The 23,213-nt window shown below is 46.5% G+C and overlaps 1 protein-coding gene across 2 annotated transcripts in view; it reads left to right on the top strand.

Moving 5' to 3' along the window:
- CAPZB (capping actin protein of muscle Z-line subunit beta) overlaps nucleotides 1–23,213 on the top strand; it is a 55,940-nt gene that overhangs the window by 24,551 nt on the left and 8,176 nt on the right. For both annotated transcript variants that reach the window (XM_014881687.2, XM_088178961.1), the window contains exons 3-6: nucleotides 827–948; nucleotides 6,440–6,553; nucleotides 18,904–19,045; nucleotides 19,564–19,680. In XM_014881687.2, the coding sequence (XP_014737173.1) occupies nucleotides 827–948; nucleotides 6,440–6,553; nucleotides 18,904–19,045; nucleotides 19,564–19,680 (495 nt within the window). The remainder of the gene's footprint in view (nucleotides 1–826; nucleotides 949–6,439; nucleotides 6,554–18,903; nucleotides 19,046–19,563; nucleotides 19,681–23,213) is intronic.

A 23,213-nucleotide genomic window follows, 5' to 3' on the forward strand; every position in this document is an offset into this window, starting at 1 on the left:
ATTCACTGAATCAAAGAAAGCACATTTCCATGTTTTCTTTATTCCTCCCTCTCCCTTTCATTTGTTATGAGTTGTGAATTCATCACTTCATGATTAATTTTGCCTTTGATTGCCTTTTGTCCTCATATTCTCAATCAGATTTTCATCTCTACGATGCAGAGTGAAATGTAGAAGAGATTCCACACTGCTGCTTTCTTTCATTTCTTATTATCATATTGTTACCAATCTGTTGAAGAACTTCCCAGTTGTCCTGTGATCCTGTTGTGTTGGGTTTGACATGTGCAGGGCAGGGAGGCAGTGTGGTTCTGGATCATGGGAGGCTGTGCAGGGGGCAGGAGGTGTGTTGGGTTTGACAAGTGCACACACACAGACACGTTTATTCTCATCAGCCAGCCTGGCCATGCCTGGCTGCCTGCCTGGAAGCTGCTCTGGGTGACCCAGGGTGGGAGCTTGGGAAAGCTCACTCCAGTGTATGGATGGTGAGTTCCTTTAGCAGATCCCTCATTGCCACTCCATTCCCACTGCTCTGTAAATATTTCCCTTTATCCATCAGCCCTGGCCACTCACTTCCCTGCCAGCCTTGGCACAGAGTGACCATGGAGCACTGTGTACTGAATGTGCTGGACCACACCAGTGGTTTGGTAATAAAATCTGAGATGGTGGGAGCAGGGGGGTGTGTTGTAAGTGAAGGGATTTCTTGAGGAGTTTTGGCTTTGGGACAGATGTGTGCTGTTAATAACAAAATCTGTTCTCAGGGGTGCCAGTGCCTTCCACCCTTAACGTGTTGCCCTGTCTCCCCTCCCTGTTGTTTGCTCCCACCCTGCAGGTCCCCAGCCTGTGTGAAGATCTCCTGTCCTCTGTGGATCAGCCCTTGAAGATTGCACGAGACAAGGTGGTGGGCAAGGATTATCTATTGTGTGACTACAACAGAGATGGGGACTCGTACAGGTGAGTTCCCAGCCAGGGCTGCTCTGTTCATCACATCCATGTGCAGGTCTTGCAGGCCTTTCTCCCTCTTAGTTTCAGCCAAGAAAATATCAGTCACTCAAAGATTTAGAATCCAAAATGTGCAGCTGTTATCTTGCTAAAGGGGGGTGACTGATCTATTTCTCTTTGTTTTCTGTATTTTAGATTAAAAAAAGTCAGTTCTCTAGCAGAAATGGCCTTGATAGGAAATTAGACCACTGCAAGATTCCAGAATCTCTGGAATGGATAATGACAGAAAAGAGATGATGCAAGCTCTGGGTTTAAACAAAATCATCTTCAGCTTGTGCAGAACAGGGAGGATTTGCCAGCTGGGAAAGGCTCTTTCACTCATGTTTTGCAAGGAATTGACTGACTTTGGACTCACTGTCATTAGTTCTGTTTGAAAATCTTGGCCTAAGTTTTTACCAAAGGAAAGGAATCCCCATCTACCAAAATAGCTGATTTATTCTGAGGACTGTAGACAAAAACAGTGAAAATATTCGAGCCCTGTAAGCTGTGTCTAATTACAATATAATTAATTTTGAGGTAGGAGGGGCTGTAATACTGGAATGGTACAATCAGGTTTCAATGTTTTGATTTAATGTGTTTTCCCCTACCTTGCCATAAGGATGATGTTTTAATTTTATTTTTAAATCATCCCTTCACTTTCTCACATTGTCTTTTCTTAATGGCTGTAGTGACAGTGGTGTAGTTCAGACATTTAATTTAAGAACCATGAGTTTACAGTCCAGAAACCTTTGTGACTCCTGCAACACTTTTATTCTTTCCCTTAACGAAGGGTGGTGGGCTGTGAGGTAATGACCCCATTCATCTCCTGCCCTGAACTGCCAGCTCAGCCATCCTCCTGCTTCAGGGGATGATTCTGAGGCTTCAGTGTCAGAATTTACATTTCAGTGCTTGGAATTATCTCCAGGAAGAATCTCACTTAACTCTGTGTATATTTGTGGTAGTTTTTTATATTCATCTGATCTGAGTGTTTCAAGAATTGTGCTTCAAAGTGGAATTTCAGAAAATATTTTTTAACAAATCTTTTTTCTTTGGCTCAGGAATCACTGCAGAAGCAGGTGAGCTTGTAAAGGATTCGAGATGAATTGGTTCAGTTGCTTTGAGTTGCAGGAAAGGTCCCTCTCTAATGTGAAACACATCTGTGTGGGGATGATTTACACAGAACATGCTGAGATTCATTCTGTCCTAAAAACAGGAGATGGAGAATGAGAGTGGATGCAGGGTTTGACAGTGCCTGTGGATTGTGGCTGAGTGTAAATCCTCATGAGTTGTTTAAAACAGAACCTATTGCAGGGGGCCAACAGGTGAGCAGGACCTGGAGGTAGAGTGTCACTCATGTTCTTTAGGGTACTAATGTCATATTTCGAAATTATTCCAGCCTTCTACAGAAGAGCCTGGTGCCCTCTAGAAGCATTTTGCATTAATTTTGTGTCAGCTGGTCAGATCCCCGTTAGCAGCTACTTGCATTTAATAATTTCTGAATTAGTAGATAAAATAGGAGTTTAGAGCTTCTGCCCCTCACGAGGTGTTCACACACAGCTGCAGCCCCTCTGGCAGATGCAGGAGGAAGGATTAAATCCTGAATTTCGTGTGGATCTTTCAAGAGATGCTTTCTCCCTGAGGTCCTGATGTTTCTTGCAGCCCCTTTGCATCCTGCTCAGGCTGTTGACATGGACATCAATCACCAGGGACACAGAGAACTGGAAAAGGCACTGGTTAGACAGTAATGGACATTGTGCAATCACTAATAACCTCCTGTGTTTAATTAGGGCACATAACAGCCCTTCCTCTAAGGTCAGTGTCACTCTTGCCTCTGAAATTTGCTCCATCTCTTTCTGAGAAGGTATTAAGTAGTTACAAGTAAGTAGGAGGAATCTGGTTTTTAAAATCACTTTGAAATTTTCAGGACTTATTAAGTAATGAGGTTTCAGAAAAGCTCTTTCATTTGTTCCTCTAGAACAGGCACCATGTGTTAATTACTGGCATGAAAGAATCCTGTTCCTAAAGCTTTTGATTCAGGCGTTCTGGATTGAAGTGATTCTTCCTTCTGGAATTGATTGGTCCCAGCTCTGGTTCATGGAGTAAATTCTTTCCTTCAGCACACAGCAGAAGCCTTTGAAAGCCCAGCAGCACTGCCCTGTGCATGTTAATCCCATTCTGTGCCTGTGTCCAGACACTGCTTCGTACCTCATAAAATCTGCAGTTGTTACTGGGAAGTGGCTCTTACACTAATTTAATCAATTAGGCTGAGACTGAGGAGTTCACTGGGCTTTTAAAAGCTTTTGATATTTCCACAGCCATTTTTCAGAACCACATGCTCAATTAGAAGTCCCAGGGAATCTTATTCCCTGGCTGCACCATGCTGCATCCCCAATTCCTGCACAGTCCAAGCTAAACACCTTTTCCTCATATTGCACAGGTTGCTAATTGCATTTCTTTTAGCACTAATCCAAGGATTTCAAAGCATTCCATGGGCAAGTGAGCCTCGATGTCCTTCAGCAGGAGAGGTGGGGCTGGGTAGTCAGACTTTTCTCACTGGGAATCCAGTTTTATAGGGCTGGGTTTTTGAGTGGCTTTACAATCTGACTGGGAATTTGCCTGAGGAAAAAAAAAAGGTGCTGTGGGCAATGAATTTCCTAATGCTTAGCCCATCACAGTGTAGTCTTTCCTTATATTTAGACAGACTAGGTTTGGTCCATGTTGAACATGAATCAGACTAGAAGGAGGATTTTTGGAGTCTCCTTGGATCTTCATAAATAGATAGTTTTTATTTTCTTCATATTATCAAATCCTGCTTATGAGAGTCTCACAGGTAGTTCTGTGAGTGCTCCTGGAATAATGAAGGTTTGTGAAGGATATCAAACAGTCATAGAATCCACATTGTGGAGGCAGAGCTTTTATTAATTTTTTTTTTAATATTAGACTTCAAGGTCCCTGACTTTGTCCATACATTTCCACTCGAAGTGTGTTTGATCACTCTGTTAAATGGAATCCTTATGGGGAATTTGGGGCCAACAACACTGAAACCTGTTAACTGAAACACAAACCATTCTCTTCTGGGGAAATTAGAGGTCTGACTTTTGAAATTTAAGTGCTTGTCCATCTGTCTTTCTTCAAATAGCCTCCAGTTAAGTGTTTAAATGTGTTGTGAGTGCATTTCCACAAAAATAAAAAAATACTGGGTTGTGTTAGGAGGTTTTTTTGTTGGCAAAGCTGCTGCTGGATCCAACTGGAATGGGATGGAAATGCCACAGGCTGTTGGCTGGCAGGGTCTGTTCTGGGCTGCCCCTCCACCCTGCTCTGCAGCCAGGGGAGGAGTTTTGGTGTTTGCGCTCAGAGCATCTCACAGGGGTGCTGCACGAGTTCTCTGCTCACCCTCTGCAGTAGCTGAGAATTTGGGAACACCAGGGGGATTTTTATGTGAATCTCTCCCAGATTTCAGAGATTTTAGGTGAAGGAGTGAGAAAGAGCTGAGAAGGGACCTGATCCCTGTGTGTCCCTGTGTGCAGGGAGGGCTCTGAGCAGGGCCCAGGCTCTGCTCTGGGGGCCCAGCAGTGGCACCAGAGGAAGGGCAGGGACTGAACCCAGGGAGTTCCACCTGAACACGAGGAAGAACTTGTTTACACACTGTGGGACACAGGGACAGAGTGTGGAGTGTCCCTCCCTGGGGATATTCCAGATCCAGCCTCACTCAGTCCTGTGCTCTGGGCTGACCCTGCTGGAGCAGGAGCAGGGAGGTGACACCAAGTGAGGCTTTGTGAGCCCTTCCAGCCTGACCCAGCTGGGATGCTGTGGCTTTTGACTCCCCTCCAAAGCAACCACATTTTAAGCAGCTGTTTAAAATCACAAAATCTCAGAATCACTGAGGTTGGAAAAACCCTCCAAGATCATCGAGTCCAGCCTTGACCAGTCCCCACCTTGTCCCCAGCCCAGAGCCCTGAGTGCCATGTCCAGGTGCTCCTTGGACATCTCCAGGGATGGGCACTCCAAACCTCCCTGGGCAGCCCCTGCCAAGGCCTGACCACCCTTTCCATGGGGAAATTCCTCCTGATGTCCAACTGAGCCTCTCCTGGCCCAGCCTGAGGCCATTCCCTCTCCTCCTGTCCCTGTTCCCTGGGAGCAGAGTCTGACCTGGGGCTGTCCCCTCCTGTCAGGGAGTTGTGCAGAGCCACAAGGTCCCCCCTGAGCCTCCTTTTCTCCAGGCTGAGCCCCTTCCCAGCTCCCTCAGCCCCTTCCCAGCTCCATTCCCTTCCCTGGACTTGCTCCAGCCCCTCCAGATCCTTCTTGTGCTGAGGGTCCCAGAACTGGACACAGCCCTTAGGTGAGAACCATGACCTGATAACATCACTGTGGTGGATGTGACACAACAACTCCGCTTTTCCTGGTCTCACCTTTCCTGTCAGGTGTGCTTGGAAGGAGCGAAGGGAGCAAAGCAGAGCCTGGGCTTTGTGCTTTGCATCAAGCAGGTGTCAGCCCCCCCTGCCTTTCTGAGAAATGAGTGACAAAGGGCTGCTGAGAAACAGCCTTTCCCTGTGGGGAGCACTGGGACCCGGTGCTGCAGCCAGGGGCTGGGACAAGTGAGTGGGAAAAGGGCAGAGAAAGGGTGGAGGTGCTTTTCTTGAAGCCAGCAGTGATCTGTGTAAGTTGGTTACTCCAAGGGGAAATGAAAAGCAAAATGCAGGTTTCCAGAATGGGAGTTATAAAAGCCTCAAGCAGATGGGCAAAGGGTTCCATTAATCTTTTAATACCAAATCTTTCATTAAGAGTACAAAAATCTCTTCCACAGCTGCAGAAATTGTAGTAAAACCTGCAGCTTTACAAACCTGGTTAAATCCTTCAAACTGTTCAAAAGGTTTCCTGAAGTTATGCTAAAGGTAGAGTTTATTTCAAAGCAGAATAGTGGAGGAAAATGGGAACCTTAATCATAGCCAGCAGTGTTTGGCTCAAATACTGTCAGATCCCAAATAAACTACACAATCGATTTGTATTTGCATGAAAACAATTTTAAATATTTAATGTTCAACAGCTGAAGCCTTGTTGTTGAATATATAAGAAGGAACAGATTCAAAGCCAAGAGATATTTTTTGTACAGAAAAACCTGAAGCCAGAGAATTGCCCCAAGGTGAGTTTCAAGGGCGCACTGTCCCCTTTTTGCCAGTGTTTGAAATGGGTGTGTAGGGTGCAGTTCTTACAGGTAGATTGCTCTGGGCACCTTTTTGGATTTTTTGGAAATTCAGCATCTGTGGATGAGGTCAGAGCCACCAATGTGAAACCTTCCAGAGCCAAGGGTTGTCCTGAGCTGGAATGGGCCCCCAAGGACCATCCAGGCCAACAATCCCGGGCACCCAAACAAACCCACAGCCCCGGGGCTGTCACCAGGCTGTTTCTCACTGTCTGTTTTCCTTGTCCCCCTGTCTGACTGTCCCTTTCCCTGTCTCCCTGGCAGGTCACCGTGGAGCAACAAGTACGACCCCCCCCTGGAGGACGGTGCCATGCCCTCGGCTCGCCTGCGCAAGCTGGAGGTGGAAGCCAACAATGCCTTCGACCAGTACAGAGACTTGTATGTCAGTCCTACCCTCTGAGCCCTGGCTGGCTGTGTGGCTGTCTGTGTGTCTGTGTGTGTGTCTGTGCAGTGGGGAGGAGGCAGTGCTGGGGTTTGTGATGCCAGACACGATGGAATCTGTCAGCTGGTGCCAAAGGCAGGTGCTGAGGTGCTTTCCCACCTTCCTCCCCCTTTAACAGATTGATGCTGTCTCTGTCCTGGCATGACCTGGCTTCTCTTTGATCTCTAAGTTCAGTCTTAAACCATCTGCATTTTCCATTCCCTCAAGGCTGTACTCTTAAAAAATCTCTATGTGCAGCAGCAACTCTCACATCTTTCAGTAAAGTGACAGGCACAGACATTCATTTCAGAATGCTGAAATGCAGCAGTTGGACAGGGATTAATTTATTTTTGCTGCAGGATGCATGTTTCAGGCCCTGTCTTATTAAAGAGGTGTAAAGCAAAGGAGTTAATAGAGCACATGTGAGCTAAATGTAGATTAGGCCATGGCTTTTTTAAAGAAGAGCTAGGAAGCTGTTTGGGTGAGTTATCAGTTGAACAATTTTTCTGTAAATTTGGGCTGTGCTGGTCCTGCACTGCACTTACTCCAGATCCTTGGGATGTGACCAGGTTCAGCTGTGGGCTCTGTACTCTGTGGTCTCCTGAGCAGTGCTGGGGTGGAAAGTGATGCTAAAACTACACAGCAAGTGAGTGCTGCAAGGCAGAATGAGCCACTGTGTCCTTCACTGGGACACTTCGTTAGGGAGGTTCCTAAAGACCATGGAAAAAGTGAGCAAACTTCATTGCTGCTTCATGTTGCCTGAAAGGGAGATAAAACACAGCCTTAGATGTAGTTCATGTTACAGTGCTGATAGAAGCACATTAAAAGGAACTTTTCTTGCTGGGTTCTGTGGTTCAGTGGAAATGTAGCCTGTCCAAATGTGTTAAGTGTCACATTTCTGTTACAGGTATCAAATTTTTACTTCTTTTCATGCATTATTTTCATAGCTCTCCAACTTCTCTTGTAAGTAACAGTTGTTATTGGTGTCTGAACTGACTGGAAGAAAGGAATTTTGCATATTCAGCAAAGCCAAGTTTGCAGTTACTCCCCAGATGCAGAACAGAGCAGGACCAATAAGATTTTTTGATACCCTGGGATGAAAATGAGGAGGTTTATGGAACCAAGGTTGTCTTTTTAAATCCCTCTCTGCTCAGATGACCCTGAAGTCATGACTGGATACAATAACTTCTTTAAACAGCTTGAATTTGCTAGGAGGGAAGCACAGGGCAGGTTTCTCTCATTGAGGTGAATCTGCTGAGCCTTGCTCAGCGTGGGGTACAGCAGCACCTTTATATAGCAGTGCTCATGTATTGTGAGGAAGGAAAAGATGAGGTTGTTCCAAATTCCATCTTTGTGTTTGTCAGTGCAGGTTTTACAGGCAGGAATGGTCAGAGGGAATCCAGAGAGATCCCAGTCAGGAGGACAGGTCAGACTGTGAGCACAGGTGCCAGCACAGGACACTTCAGTGCCTATTGTGATCCCAAAAGTGGAGGAGGAAAAGAGGACAAGGGTGGCTTATGTTTGGCTGAACAGCATAAAAAAAAAAAAAATCTGGAATTTGTGGAAAGAATTTGCAAAGTTAAGGAAACTTAACCTCAGTGTCTGAAGGATTCGTCGTGCTCAGAATCAGGATTTGTACTTCACCTCCAGCAGAGATGTGGAGAGAAATGGGATTTTGTTTTTGCAGTTGGACTTTGCAGTTTCCTGAATAAGACAATTGCGTTTTTGTGTTTTGACAGCAGAAGCTTAATTTTTACTTGGAGATCAGAGTGGGAATTCAGGGGTGGTGACTTCTCTCAGTGCTGCTCTTGCCAATGTTCAGGTCGGGAATGACTTCAGCAATTCCTCATGGAGCAGCTGCTGGAGCTGCATGGGAAGGGGATGGCAGGGCAGGGATGTCCCTTCCATGGCTGCTGGGGCTGGGAGGTGACCCTGGGAGTGCTCTCTGGAGCCCCCAGTGGGGCTGGGCCCAGCAGAGTGGAGGGAGGTGTCACTGCCCTGCTGCTCTGGCAGCTCCTGGAGCTGGGCAGGTACCAGTGTCCTCAGAGCTCCAGAGCCAGCACAGCAGAGCTTGCCCAGCACTGGGACAGACTTCAGGCTTGGTGATGTGTTAATAAAGAGCTGAGTGTGCTGGCAGCCCTCAAGACTGTATCTTCTGTGGAAATTCTGGTTACTGTTAGGTGGGGAGATCTATTCCAGGTTCACCCTCCAGGAACAGGGATCAGTCTGGAGGCAGTTGTGCAGAAAATCTACATTTTAAGGTGACCTGCAGAGACTTTCATGTTTTCTGTTCACTCTGGTGGGGTGCCCACACAAATCCTTCACAGGGGACACCAGGCTAACTGATCCTTCACATTACAAATTCTCTCTTAAAAAATAAGAGTTCAAGTGCAGTGGCTGCAGATGAAGAGGATGAAAATGGTGCTGAAGGAGAAGCCTCAAATCTGACACATCAGCTCCTCACCAGCAGTCCCCTAAGAGGCTGTTCTGTCCCTCTGTGGGGCACAGAATGTTTCTGAGCTGCCTCTGTAACCACAGCTGTTGTTTTATGGAAGAGAGGTAACAGTGAATACAAAAGCAATCCCAGCACTCACAGGGAACACCAGATCCCAGCGTGCCTGAATTTCCTGGGCTGTTCAGGCATTTTATTCCTGTAATGAGAGTTTCTGCTGGCCTTTTCAGACAGGTGGTGGCTTTGTGTCCAGCCTTGCTGGACAGCTTCTACTTCCCAGGTTGCTCCCAGCCCTGTTCAGCCTGGCCTTGGACACTGCCAGGGATCCAGGGGCAGCCACAGCTGCTCTGGGCACCCTGTGCCAGGGCCTGCCCACCCTCACAGGGAGCAATTCCTGCCCAATATCCCATCCAGCCCTGCCCTCTGGCAGTGGGGAGCCAGTCCCTGTTGTCCTGGCACTCCAGGCCTTTGTCCAAAGGCTCTTTCCATCTTTGCTGTTGTCTCCTTCTGGAAGGCTCAGTCAGGTCACCCTGGAGCCTCCTCCTCTGCAGGCTGAGCAATCCCAGGGCTCTCAGAAGTTGCTGTGCACGGGGCTCACTTCATGCTGAGTTTCCAAATACCAAATACATGCTGGTCACTGCAGCATCTGTAGATAAATGGGTGCCCCAGAGAACATCTCCATCCCACTCTGCTCTCCACACGTGGTCCAAACCTCCCCTGGACCAGCTCCCATTTTACCTTTCACACACAGAGTGCTGATATCTCACAGAATTCATCTCTGGCCTCTCCCAACACTTCAGATTGCTTCAGTTTTTCCTTGTGTCAGTCCCATCTGGCCCACACACCTTTCCTTTTTAGATTTCTCTTTTCATCAGGTGTGGTAAGTCTCCACCTACATTCAGTGAGTCACTTCATTGTATTTGCCATTTCCCAAGGGGTTGGCACCTGCTGTCGTGGGTGTTTTGAGGGAAACAGCCTGTTAGGGATTTGTTAACAGTTTGTGTGGGATAATCCAGTCTGATTTGCTTGCTAAGGGCCTTAAAATTCAATTTTGTCCACAAAAGCTTAGTGGCCACTGAGTGACTGTAGTGTGAAAACAAGTTTGGGGAGGTCTTGTAATATTGCATGTAATAAAATCATGTAAGAAGAACAATCCTGCTGAACCTCAGTGCCTGTGAACCAGTGCTGAATTGGCCTTAAGTGTCTGTTTTAGTGCAAACTACCTTTAGTATCTCTGGAGTTCCCTACCTTTTCTTTCTGGAGACATTTGGGTTAAAGAGGAATTACACCAGGTTTTAGTTCCCTCTCTGTTCTCTGTGTTAAACAGCAAGCACATTTCTCGGTTATCTGTTTTAACCAAAATCCATGTCACTTTCCCAAAAAACAACTGTTCCATTTCCATCTCCTGCTGCCAGGTTTAACTGCAGCAGTGCCTGCAGCTAATGCCCTGGTATGTTTGTGTTCAGCAGGTTATTATTCCCAGATGGAAGTCTAATATCTTACACCACTCAGAGCCTTGCCTTTCCACTTCCAATATGGTGAAGATAATTTCTTCCAACACATGGCTGTAATTTATTGCCCTTTGCTTGACGTGTGTGTGCTTGATTGAAATCAAAGCATAATGAGGAGCAGGGCAGCTGGTTAAATCTCCCGAGTTTAGATTCTGCCTTCCCTTGTTTTGGGTTGGAGATAATCAAGGCTTTAATTAAGTAATCTAATGGCTCTTTGTTGTCTGCAAGAAATAATTTCTGAAATGATTAAATAGACCTCCCCTGGGAAGGATGCTGCTGGTCTGTCTGCAAACAGGATGAGTTTTGGCAACTTTGGAATGGTTTAGTGACTGACATACATTTAAAAAGCTATTCCTCCTTTTTTTCCCATGGCTTAAATTGGATTTATTGGTGCTTTTGATTTTTAACAGCTTTAAAAAAAGATAAAACATCATCTTAATCATTCTGCTCCTGACGATGTTTGTATTGATTAAGATTTTGAATTTCCTCAATAGAGGAAGCAATGAAACCTTTTGAACTTCTGCTTCTGTCTGTGTTTTGATGTTGATCCATTCTCAGCTTGTTATATTAGAGCTCTGGACCAGGAATTTGGTAGGAGTGGAAGGAGGTCTGGGAGAGGATTGACCTCTGAAACGTCTTTGTTGTGTGTAATCCTTTTATTATTGAATTTTGATTGGAATCTGGTCCAGCAGAGTTATTGCAGTTTTGGGCAGGGTTAGCAGTGCTGAGGGTGGCACCCCAGGCCTCTGCTCTTGGCAGCCTGGATATTCCTGTGGGTAGATCCCAGGTGTTCTTTGCAGCCAGCTGAGCATCCCCTGCCTTCCTCTGCTCTGGAGCAGCAATTCCCTGGGCCACTGCCTCAGGAATGGGGGAATTGAGGAGCCCCTTGCCAGAGTTTGGGCAGGTACAGCACTGCAGTCCCAGTACATGAGTTTGCCCTTTCGTTTTTAGAGTGCTCAGGGCTGACTGTATCTGTTATTTTTATTACTCTGTTTAATCTTGTGGAACAGCCTGGCTCTGCTGGGCTTCAGTGGTGGCTCCTTTTGACTGACCTGTGCCATCATCTGTACCCAGTGTGTTCACACGTGCCATGAACTGCTGCATAGTTTAACTTCAGCTGGTTTTACCCTTTTTCCTAGTTTATTTTGGATTGTGTGCTTGAACAGCCTCTGACACTCCCTCAGTCCACTTGTCCTGCTAAGAATAAATGGAAACCTCTGTCAGTGCTGCCCTTGGGCTGTAACTGTTCCTGAGATCTGAGATCTGCAGTGGTGTCACCTGAGCTCTCCTTCCCTGACACTGCAGTTCAGGCCAACTCACAAAAACTTTGCATTTGTCACAGCCTTTGTAGCACTGCTGCATTCATCTGTTTGACCAACTTTGCTGTACTTTGTGCCTGGACCAGCCCCAGTTCCACCGAGTAAAGAGCAGATGTGAGGTGTGACAGGGGGTTACTTTCTGCACAGCCTGGCCTGGCCCAGAGCAGCTGTGGCTGCCCAGCCCCTGGCAGTGTCCAAGGCCAGGTTGGACGGGGTTGGAGCTCACCATGAGCCCTTTATGAGCCCTGTGTCTGTGTTCAGATGCAAACCTGGGCTGCCTGAACTGGAAGGCTTTGAAGTGACTTTATTGCCACCAGCTCCCTGTTCCTCATTACTGCTGCAGCCCTTTGTGCTGGCTTTCTCCTGGGCATGGGAGTTCCTGGGGCTTGCACAGCCAGGGCCCTGCAGATTGAATCCAGATGGGTTTGTTGTGCATCCCAGCACTAAGGAAAGTGCCTCTGCATCCCCCTGCTCTCTGGGGATCTGCAGGATAGGGTGTGACACCAGGATTGTGGCACCAGGGAGATCTTTGCCTCGGGTCAGCCTAATAAGGGTGAGATGAAGTCTCCTAAGACAGGTCTAAACCACCAAGACTTTCTCTGCTTTCATGTCTGTGTGCTTTTACAATTACAGCCAGGCTGTTTTTCCCAAGGAAATTATTTGGATGTAGAAAACAGAGCAGGAGAGATCCCCTCCTCAGTGTGCCCATGGGCAGCTCACAGCAGAATTAATATTGAAATCGTTGATAAATATTAGACAAATTAAAGAATCTTCTTAGAAAAGAGGGGAAAATTAAATGTACTGGCATGCTGGGAAATTAAATCAGTTGCTTTGTTTTGATTTTTTTGGGGGGGGAGTTCCATTTTGGAGCAGCTCTGCACACACTGCATTCTTAACTTCTGAATCGGAGATGTTGGGTGGAGGAGGAGTTTTTCCCTTGGGTTCCCATGGTTCTCTGTAATTACATAAAAACTGAACACTTGGATTAGGAGGTCAGCACTGGTGATGCAGCACTGTCCTCAAACACTGCTCTCTGAAGGCTTTAAATCCCTAAGAAGAAATTACTTACGTTCAAAAGTGAGATGAAATTTTAAACTGTCAGTTTATTGTGATCTGGAGTTCTGGAACTAGTTGTCTCTAATCTTACTTTGTATTGTATGGATAGAAATTTACCTCATGCCTTCACAAATGGACAGTGTTTTAATGATGGGTTTGGGGACAGAGTAACTTAAAACAACAGCAGCCTTCTTGTGGCAGATCTGATACAGAATTCTTCTGTGAGAGAATTGATAATGTGAAATCTGCAGCTTCCAAAGATCCTGGGAGACTTAAACCACGACAAAGATTTCTGCTGTCTCTTCCCCTCCTCTCCATGTTTGGATTTCAGGTGGCACAAGCAGTGTCTGTGGTGCCCAGGGATGGCACGGGAGGAGTTTGGCAGCACTGGAAGTTTCCTGGTGTTAATGAAGCAGTTCCTCGTTAGGACACGTTCCCGAGTGACCCCTTGCTCATTAGGTGGCTCATTAGATGGAACTCTTTCCAGGTGACTTCTCCAGAGGGATTTGGTCATTAATTCCCATCTGCCAGGAGCAATCAGATGAGAAGGAAAATGTGAGCAGTACAGTTTTCATTAAATCATGAAAGGTGTTAAAAAGCACAAACTGGGAGGTTCTGGGAGACTTTGAGCCTCCAGGATCCCATTGTTTGGATACTGTTTTCCTTCCTTGCAGAGTTCCTGCACTTCACAGCTCTGCTGAGCAGTTTGAGTCATCCCACCGTGGTCCAGATGTGTGCTTTTAAGTACAACTGGCATTGAAGTTACACATACCTAACTGGATTGGTATGTTTGCTCCAGGGATTTTTGCACCTGTGTATGCTGGAAAGAATTCCTGTAAAATACCTGTACAGAGCCCCCAAGCCTAATTTGGGCTGAGTTCATCAAGTGGGGTGCAAAACCCCTGGGCTGTGCACAGACATTTTACTTTCTTCATTCATTTTAAGTCTCTGGGTGAGATTGTGGAAGTGCTCCACAGTTGTGGTCCTGGGGCCAGGGCAGGAGAGAGGAGCTGTAAATCATCTGGAGTCACAGAAGTGTCACATCCTGCTCGTTCCTGGTGCCAGCCTGTCCCCTCATTAAAGAGCAGCCTCGTCACTCAGCAGCTGCATGGAGGCAACAATTATTTAGGGACAGCAATTCTCCTGAAGAATTTGTCCCTCCTCCTTGAGCTGTGAGATTGCAGGGGATTTGTTGAACACCTGAGCAATGCTTTGGGTTTGGTGGAAGGTGGATTGCTCCAATTTGCCACTTCCTTCCTATTTCTGTTGTGATTCCTGTGCTGGTTTGAGGTGACAGGGAAGGACTCGGGGGGAGCTGTGCCATGTCACTTGTCACTGGAATGTGCTCCCTCACCTTGGCATTTAGGAAATGTTTTGGGTTGCTGTGAGACACCAGCTGCTCACACTGTGACTTCAGTCATTGTCACTCTTATAAAAACATGTGTAGCTGAATGCTCAGTATTTTCCTTTGGGGTAGGGTTTTTAAATGCCAGTTTGCTTGGAAGTCTGTTGATCCAAATAGCTGGAGACATTTCCCTTTCTATGCTGAACTTCTGTAGCTGGAAGAAATAACTATATGACCTTTAGGGAATAAAAGAAAATGTATTTTTCTGCTTTAAATTAGCCAGTTTGAAACCCTGTGCAGGCCTTTGGAAGGTTTGCAGAGCCAGGCTGAGGTTCCAGGTATTGGTGCTTTGGCATCAGGGGGTTGGGAGAGCCATAAGCCACAGACTTTTTGTCTCTGGCTCTCAGCTACTTACTGGAAAATGCACAAATGTTTTTATGGATGGGTGATTTGGTTCAGAGGTGTAATTGAAATTGCTTTTACTGCTCTGCTGGAAGGTCATTTTCTCCACACAGCATGCAGGATCTGTTGGTGAGGCTTGGAGGAGCAGAAGGTTATCAGGAGAGTCACAGAGCCTTTTCTGAGCTGTCCTTCAGTGGTAAAACCAAGTGATTAATGTGCCCTCCTTTCCTGAGGGCCGTGCTGGAAGCTGGGGGATTTCCTCCCCTATCACATCCCTCTTGAAGTTCTGGCTTTGTTCTGGCCACAGCCTCTATTTCATGGTACAGCTCCTGCTCCTTAGACAAGTTTCCATCCTGTGTCTCCACCCGCTTCAACTTCAAACACTTCATAAAGCTTTGGATCATTCTTAGCTTAAATATTTTCTTTTATTCTTGCATTTGTAAAGTAGGTCAGTCTTAAGTGTGACATTTTTTGTATAAAAACAGCTTTTTCCAGGAGTTCTGTGGTTTGATGAGTAACGGATATAAAAATTCAGTGTTTGATCGTGACATTAAAACTATAATTGATTTTGAGTGAACTGCTGTTCTGAATTCTGTAAAGAGAATGAATGATTACTTTGGGCCTTATGCCTTTTAGCCACCTTCCTGGGCAGCCTTATAAAAAGTTATTTTCCCAGAGATAGAACACTGGCTGTCCTCTCCAAGGACAGGGATGTCACTTGTTCTTGATCTTTTAAGGTCCTTCTAACTGAACTGTGATATCACTTAGCAGTGCTTTTGTTGTTAATAAAGGGATATGACAACCATAAACCGGTTTTTCATTGTTTTATAACAAAGTTGTGTCTGTAGGTAAAGCCTGATTGATCTTGATTGAAACGTCCTGGATTGATCGGTGTCCTTAGGCACAGAGCAGTGATTGCTCTGCTCTGAAGCTGTCCTTCGAGAATGGTTTGTCCCTTGGGGTGTTTCTGAGATACCACATTGGGAATTCCTCTTAGTTGTGGCCTCCTGAACATCCCAAAAGCATCTGCTGCTTGTTTGGATGCTGTGGGAGAGGGCAGGTGTAGCCAGGTGGGGGTCGGGTGACAAGAGGAAGTGGCCTCCCAGGTTGTGCCAGGGCAGCTTTAAGTTGGATATTAGGAAAAAAATTTCAGGGAAAGGGTTGTAAAGGATGTCCGGGGCAGTGGTGGTGTCACCACTCCTGAGGTGTTCAGAAAACCTGTGGATGTGGGTCAGTGCTGAACGTGCTGGTGCTGGGCTGAGAGTTGGACTGGATGACCTTAAAGGGCTTTTCCAGCCTCAAGGACTCTGTGACTGCAGCTTGCAGAGAGAGCAGATTGTCTTCTCCAGCCATGGCTGTGCAGGAGGATCAGGGACATCCAGAGGAGGCCACCAAGGAAAGAGGTGTTGGATGCAGGAGCTTTAGTGCTCTGCTGCTCTGGCTCTGGGCCTTGCTCACCCATTTCCTTAGAAGAGAAGATCCCAGTTTGTGCCTTCCTGGAGCCTTTTCCAAACTGCTTCCTCTCCTGCTTGGATTTTACTGTGTGCTGCATTTCAGTCCATGGTGAAGGGGTTTTTTGGAGGAAGCCCAGCCCTCCTGCAGCAAATCCAAGTCCATGAATGTAAGTTTAAATTCCTCCCAATCTGTCATCCCATTTTCTATTATGGAGCAATTAGCCTGTGGCACCTCTTTACTTTTCTTAAAAAAAAAACCCAACAGAAATGTTCCCCTCTCCAGCTGTGACTTTCCTGGGTTCAGAAATCCCACTTTAGTGCTGTGTGAAGGTGAAATCCAGTGTAGTGATCAGTGCTATATATTTTCTCCCCATGAAGGAGGAGGGGATTTTGGAGCACAGTTCTCTAGTGCTGGAGCACAGAGGAGCCTTTGGATAATGTAAATCCTGGCGTGCCTTGGATTCAGTCACTGGCATTGTTGTTCCAATCTCCAGATCCTGGGCCTGGCTATGGCAAAGCAGCTTTATTGAAATAGCATGTTGGTATTTAAAACAATATTAATCCTAGATTTGATTCATTAGATCTGCAAAGGCAGTTCAAGCGTTTCCATGTGTGCACTGTTGGTTCTGGCGGGAGGTTCTTCACATGGTTTTATGTGGTTTCAGACAACATTTTAGCACATTCTTAAAATACCCACAAAAGCCTTTATGTAAAATCTCATAAAGGTGAACCACATAAAAATGATTTTTTTCCTGTTTCATGTCATTAGGATCAAAGTACAGTAGGTAAGAATAAATTTCCCAAAACCTTGTTTCGGTCCTTCTCTTAATTAATGTTTCATGCTCGTAGCAAGGTCGTAAAGTGGGTAATGGGGAAACTGTCTGTGCAAACTGTAACGTTCTCAGTGACTGCCAGCTCATTTTGAGTGAACTCACTGATTCTGTATATGAAAATGAATATATTATATATTTTTTTAAAGCAGTCTGAGAAGGGACAATAACTGCTTCTCTCTGGCCTTTGATTCCCACTGCTGAAGGAAGGGTCACTTAGGTTGGAGCTGAGGTTCACTGCAGGACTGGAATTCCCATTAACTGCATTAACCAAAATCCATTTGTGAATTCCCCAGGGGATATGAGAAGGGTTTTTGTTGGTTTTTTTCAGGCTGCAGTTGCCTGCTGGCAGCCTGGCTTTAGCGTGGCTGGGCTTTGCTTTATGAGTGCAGAGCTATCAGTGGTTGGTAAGGACAGGACAGTGGGTCCTGAACTGCCCGGGCTGGGCTTGGTGAGGAGAGGCAGAGCCACCCATGAAACATGAAAGGCTGTGGAGAGTTAACAGGAAATTGTTTATCCCTCCTGAGGTCAGCACTGGTTTGGGTAAAGGCTTGGGTGTCTGCAGGTAAATGGAATTGGGGCTCTTTGGTGACTGCTGGAATTTTGGAAGTGTCACTGCCATTCACTGCCCAGTGTCTTCTCCTGACTGTTGGCAAGGGTGGGGTTACTGTGCTTTAATTCACGGTGCTTCCAGGTAACCCATGGACTCCAGATTGCTGTAAATTGCCTTTTAGCACCATTCACAGCTGGAAGGCTGTGATTGGAAAGGAGGGGAGCACAGAGGTGGGAAGGTTTGCTAACTTCGTCATGTTGGCCAGGAGGGAGGATTTCCTCTCTTGCAGAAGAGGAAGGAGGGGTCACTCCAGGTGTGTGTGACAGAGCAGGTTCATCTGCCTGGCAGTCCTGGCAGCTCCTCGAGTGATTCTGCCCTCCTGCAGGCTATGAAAAGTCTGACTGCCAACGTTTCGTGTGGCTGATGAAGTTTCCTCTCCTCCTTTCACATGATCCTTGTGTGCCATGGTCACCCCTGAGGTGTGAGAGCTGTGTGCCATGAACCAGTATTGATTATTCCCTTTTCCTCATCCTCCTCATGGCTTTGCTAACTTGAGAATGGAAGGGGTAAAATGCTGTGGGTTGCAATTCCAGTTTTCTAGAAGACAAAATTACTCCTCGTGCATCTTTCTACCAACAGTGTTGGGTTGTTTACCATTATTTTGTAAAAAATACATTTCCCATCTGCACCAGTGTCATCCAGAGGGAATGGGGCTCTACAGATCCCATTGCTTCGTTGGTTTTCTGAGTTTGCTTTCAGCAAAAGACACCTGAGATTGAGGCAGTCTGGTGTATTTTCTCTTGTTTTCCATATCTGATGCTGGAATAATAAAACCTCAACAGCATCTCTGTATTTCTGAGATCTCGGTTTCAGTTCAGCTCCCTTTGCAGTAAATCAATGTCAGCTTCACACAAACTTTTGAGGCAGCAACAGAAAGTTACTTGCTCCCTTTTGTCTTAATTAGTGAACTTTGCTGTAAAGAACTTCCAGACTTTGCCAGTAGTGAGGGAAAAGAGGGGAAAAAAAGACCAAATTGTAAAATAAAGCCTTACTCTCAGCCCACTTTGTGGCTCATGCTTTTACCAGCTGTTGTAGGTAATTGGAATCAGAGGAATTGTTTGCTCAAGTCCTGTAGAAATTTGTAAACAGCTCTGATTCTCACCAGACCTTTATTCTCCTTCAGAGAAATGTGCAGTTGTTTTGTAATTAAAGTCTCTGCATTATGAAGTGATCTGAGCTGCTGTTTCTGGGTGTGTAACTGTGAAAGAAAAAATAATCTGTATTAGGACTTAGAAATTCTGCTTATTTAAGATTATTATTATTGATATCTGACTCTGGCTTGGGTCCTGCTTGCTTTTAACTTGCCTTTGGGTTGCATCCTGCAGGTATTTTGAAGGTGGAGTCTCCTCTGTCTACCTCTGGGATCTGGATCATGGCTTTGCCGGGGTGATCCTCATTAAGAAAGCTGGAGATGGATCAAAGAAGATTAAGGGATGCTGGGATTCCATCCACGTGGTGGAGGTTCAGGTACAGCCTCTGGGGCAGCTGATACACCCCAGTGAAAACAAAACCTGGTTAATTCCAGACAATTAAGGAGCACAGGTGTTCTACTGAACAATGCAATATTGTGTCAGGGCTGTAAACTTCTTTCCCTTGTTAATTTTTGAAAATGCCCCGAAGCAATTTGGATGGAGATAAGTCAGGGCTGTAATCAAAAAGAATCCCAGAAGAATTGAAAGTATGTTACTTTCTGTGCATGTGAGCCTGAGATGTGGCGGTTTTTTAGCAAAAAGAGCTACAGATAAATATCACTAATTAGGTAATAAAAACAAGGTAATAGGGGGGTAAATTGCTCGAACTAGATTTGCTTTGGAAAATTAGAGGAATGTGCACACTTGGGATTGTCTTTAGGAGACTGTGCTGCATGAGTGGGGTCAGACTTACCTGGCCTGTTGCTGTGGGCTCTGCCAGGCCAGCTCCCATTTGTGTCCAGGAGGGATTTTAACCTTCTGTCTGTGTCCCTTTTTGTCCCCTTGCCCTTGCAGGAGAAGTCCAGTGGCCGCACTGCCCATTACAAGCTGACCTCCACAGTGATGCTGTGGCTGCAGACCAACAAAACTGGCTCTGGTACCATGAACCTGGGGGGGAGCCTCACCAGACAGGTATGGCTGAGCCCTGCAGGGCTGCCCCTGCCTCCCTCCACAGCCCCAGTCAGGCACAGCACGTTGCTTTTGTGAGGTGTTGTATAAACATCTCTTCTCCTGCTGTTCTGCAGCCCAGGGAAATGCTGAAAGCAGTGTGTAATTACCAGAAAGCTCCTTGAACTGTGCTTGACACACTGGAGCTTGCAATTAAAAATACAAAACATTCAGCAGGAGTTTAGACTTTGCTTGTAAGTCTCAGTTTGTCTTTTGGTATTCCTGAATTTTTATTTTTCCATGTGTGTTGCAGATATTTTTATCTGTAAGATTTGCCCACTTTCTCACTGGAAGATTCCAGTAGGATTATAAAAATACAGGATGACTTCTTTCCTTGCATCTCTTTTAAAAGCCAGCTAAACCACTGAGAACAAACCTGTATTTTGCACTGACAGTAAGATTTTTTTTAAGGACATCAATTACATAGTATCTTCCTTTAGTGTTTTTTTCCTGCAGTCATTTCCAGCAATCAAGACACTGATTTTAAAAAATCTCCTGGAAAGATAAGATAAATCTGTCCTAACATCGGGGTTTTGTGCCAGCATGAATGTTTTTTGGCTGGTGTTCATCAGGAAGGTGCCAGGCTGGGGGATCTCAGCAGGGCTGGTCCCTGGCAGGCAGGATGTGCCCACTGCCCTTCCCTGGCCGAGGCTGCCTCTGGCCAAAGGCTTCTGCTCCCTGCTGAGGAGGGACTGGGCTTGCTGTGGGCTCTGCAAGTCAGTGACTGGAGCAGAGTAATCAGCTCTGGAGGACAGGAGGCACATTGTAAGGTCATGAGTGACTGGAGAGATTGGCAGCAGCTGAAACTCCTTTATGAGCCTTCCCAGGGCAGACTGGGCCTTTCCATACAAAGGACAATGCAGACTCTGTTAAAAACCTCATGGTTTTGTCCAGGTTTGAGCCAGGTGAAGGCAAGGAGGGTCTGGGATTGCAGAGAGGGACTGAAACTGGGTTAGGCTTGCACAGCTTTCCCCAGCCTGGGTGATTTTTCTTTCCATGTTGTTGACATTGAAGAAGCTGATGGAAAAGCAAGTGAAGGAAAAAGGCATCTGGAGACAGTTTTGAGCCTTTTTTTGACTCTAATTACACCCGAGTTATGGTGACCCGGACAAATATTTAATCACAGGCCTTGCTAATCCTGTAAATCAGAGCTGTGAAGTGCAGGCCAAGGGCTTGACTCTGGCCATGGCCTCTGGAGCACGAGCTGTGCCAAGGAAAACAAGGGCTGTGGAGAATGGGTGTCCTCAGTACACCTTGGCCTGAGCTGCTGGGCCTTGTTTGGTTTGACTTTGCCTCTCAAAGCTTCAGTGGGGAGATTCATGCTTCTGTCATCATTTCAGCAGCAGAACATTGGATTCAGATGTGGTGCATGAAGCCAGGGCCTGGCTCCAGTGTCAGGAACAGCAGCACTGGGGTGAGGATGCACAGCCCCTGCAGGAGCAGGGGAACCTGGGGGCACATCCCAGCCTGGGGCTTGCTGCCTGGGGATGGCACAGAATCCTGCACAAAACTGCAGTGTCCACAGTGCCTCAAGGCATTCTCTTGTCCCCAGCTGGAAATTGAAACTCCTGAGTGCAAGGCTTGGACTTTGCTCTAAGTCCAGTTTGCCACATCACCCAAGCTCTGCAAGTTTTACTTCTCCTTTTTTGATCAGCCCATTTTGCAGCCTGCAGCAAACAGAGCCACCAAGAGCTGGTTTTAGTTGTCTCTTGAATAGCATGTTACAGTTTCCCCTGGACAGGTATCAGTTATGTTTTGTAAAAACTTTGTACATGGTCAGTTTACACGGTTTTGGTCAACTCAGCATTTAAGCTACTTGACCACCTTTGATGCTAAAATGAGAGTAGCAGATGTCCTTGTGTTTGAGAGGAAGCTTTTGAAGTGTTCACAAGCTTGGTCATACCCTGGCTCACAACCTGATGGCAGAGCAGCCTCTCAGGGCTTGGAAGGGGAAGTCTGGTGAGAGCCATTCCTCCAAAACCAGTTTGGCCCCGTAGCTGCAAATGGGCTGTTCTGTGAGTGCTGATGGAGTGATGAGCTGGTGGCCAGGAACAGGCCAGAGGAGCAGCTCAGGGAGTGCCACGTGGTGGAGCTGAGCTTGGAGCTGCACTGAGGCTCTAGAAATAGCTGCTGTCTGCAGTCACTTCCTGAGGGGAGAGATTGCTCTGCCCCCCACACAAACCAGGGGCTTTTGTCAAGACCATTTGGAAAAACTCAGCCTTTCATGAACATCCCCAGGCTGGTTCCTGCAAGGTTCCTGCTTGGGCTGTTCCTAAATATGAGCTGAGTTTTTGAGGAGGAATTTTTCCCTCTCTCTTCAAGACTCTCTGTTTGTTGCTGTGGCTTCTCCATCCCTGGAGGTGTCCAAGGCCAGGCTGGGTGGGCTTTGGAGCAGCCTGGGACAGTGGAAGGTGTCCCTGCCCATGGCAGGGGGTGGCACTGGATGGGCTTTGATCCTTCCAACCCAAACCATTGCAGGATTGTGGATTCTCCTGCAGTGTTCCTACAGCTGCCTTGGGCCAGGTGCTCGTCCCTCCTGGGTAGATGCTGCTCAGAGGTCACAGCCCTGGCCTGTGTCTGTTTTATTTCATATACTGGGAGCTGACATCTCTCTTCCAGGGCCTTGAACTACTTTTCCTTGATTTCCCAGTGCAGTTTTTCATCTGCTGCAATATAAGTTGTCTCTGTTTCTAGGAAGAAACAAACGTTTTACATTTGTGAGTGGACAGAATAAGGAAGGGGGGAGACAGAGAATTCAGCCTGTTTGGGAAAACACCCCTTGGTGTAGCTTTAGTTTACTTTACCTGATGGGTTTTGGAATTTCAGGCTTTTGCTTTATCAGTTCAGTTACAGAATTTCAGATTCTATACTGATCTAGTAGAGGAATGAGTGTTTGTACACACACAGGAGTGTGCAACACAAACCCCTGTGTGTTGTCATATCTACTTTATATAATTGATCTGTCTGCATACCTGCTTTGTGTATCCACTTGTATTAACTTACCTTGAGAGGGTGAGATCAGTTCTTAGCCAGCTCCAGGCACACAGGATCCATGGATGTAATTCTGGCCTGAAACTTAGGGAGAGTTCAAGCTGAAGTGACATCTTCACCCTGGAACTCCATTAGGTGCTGCCTGCAGCAGTGCCCCTGTGTGGCAGTGACTCTCCTTTGCCCAGGGGGGCTTTGGCTGGAATTTTTAGGAATAAACATTGTTCTACATAAATACTGCCCGAGGGGAGCAGAACTTACAGGGAAATGAAACGTGCCAGCAGCTTTTCAATTACCTTGCACGTTCTCTGGGGACTGCAGGTACCTCCCAGCCCTCCTGATTGAAGCCAGATGTTTGGCAGATGATTTTCCCTGGCAGCTTTTGGGGTCCTGTCCCCTTTGTGTACATTGGAATCACTTGTGTCGCTCCGAGTGGCTTTGGCTGCGTTTTGAGGTTTCATTAGGCTGCACTTTTATTGAAGGTAAGAGCAGCTGTGTGATCCTGTTTC

Source organism: Sturnus vulgaris, chromosome 25 (assembly GCF_052056855.1).
Source record: "Sturnus vulgaris isolate bStuVul1 chromosome 25, bStuVul1.hap1, whole genome shotgun sequence".
Classification (NCBI taxonomy): domain Eukaryota; kingdom Metazoa; phylum Chordata; class Aves; order Passeriformes; family Sturnidae; genus Sturnus; species Sturnus vulgaris.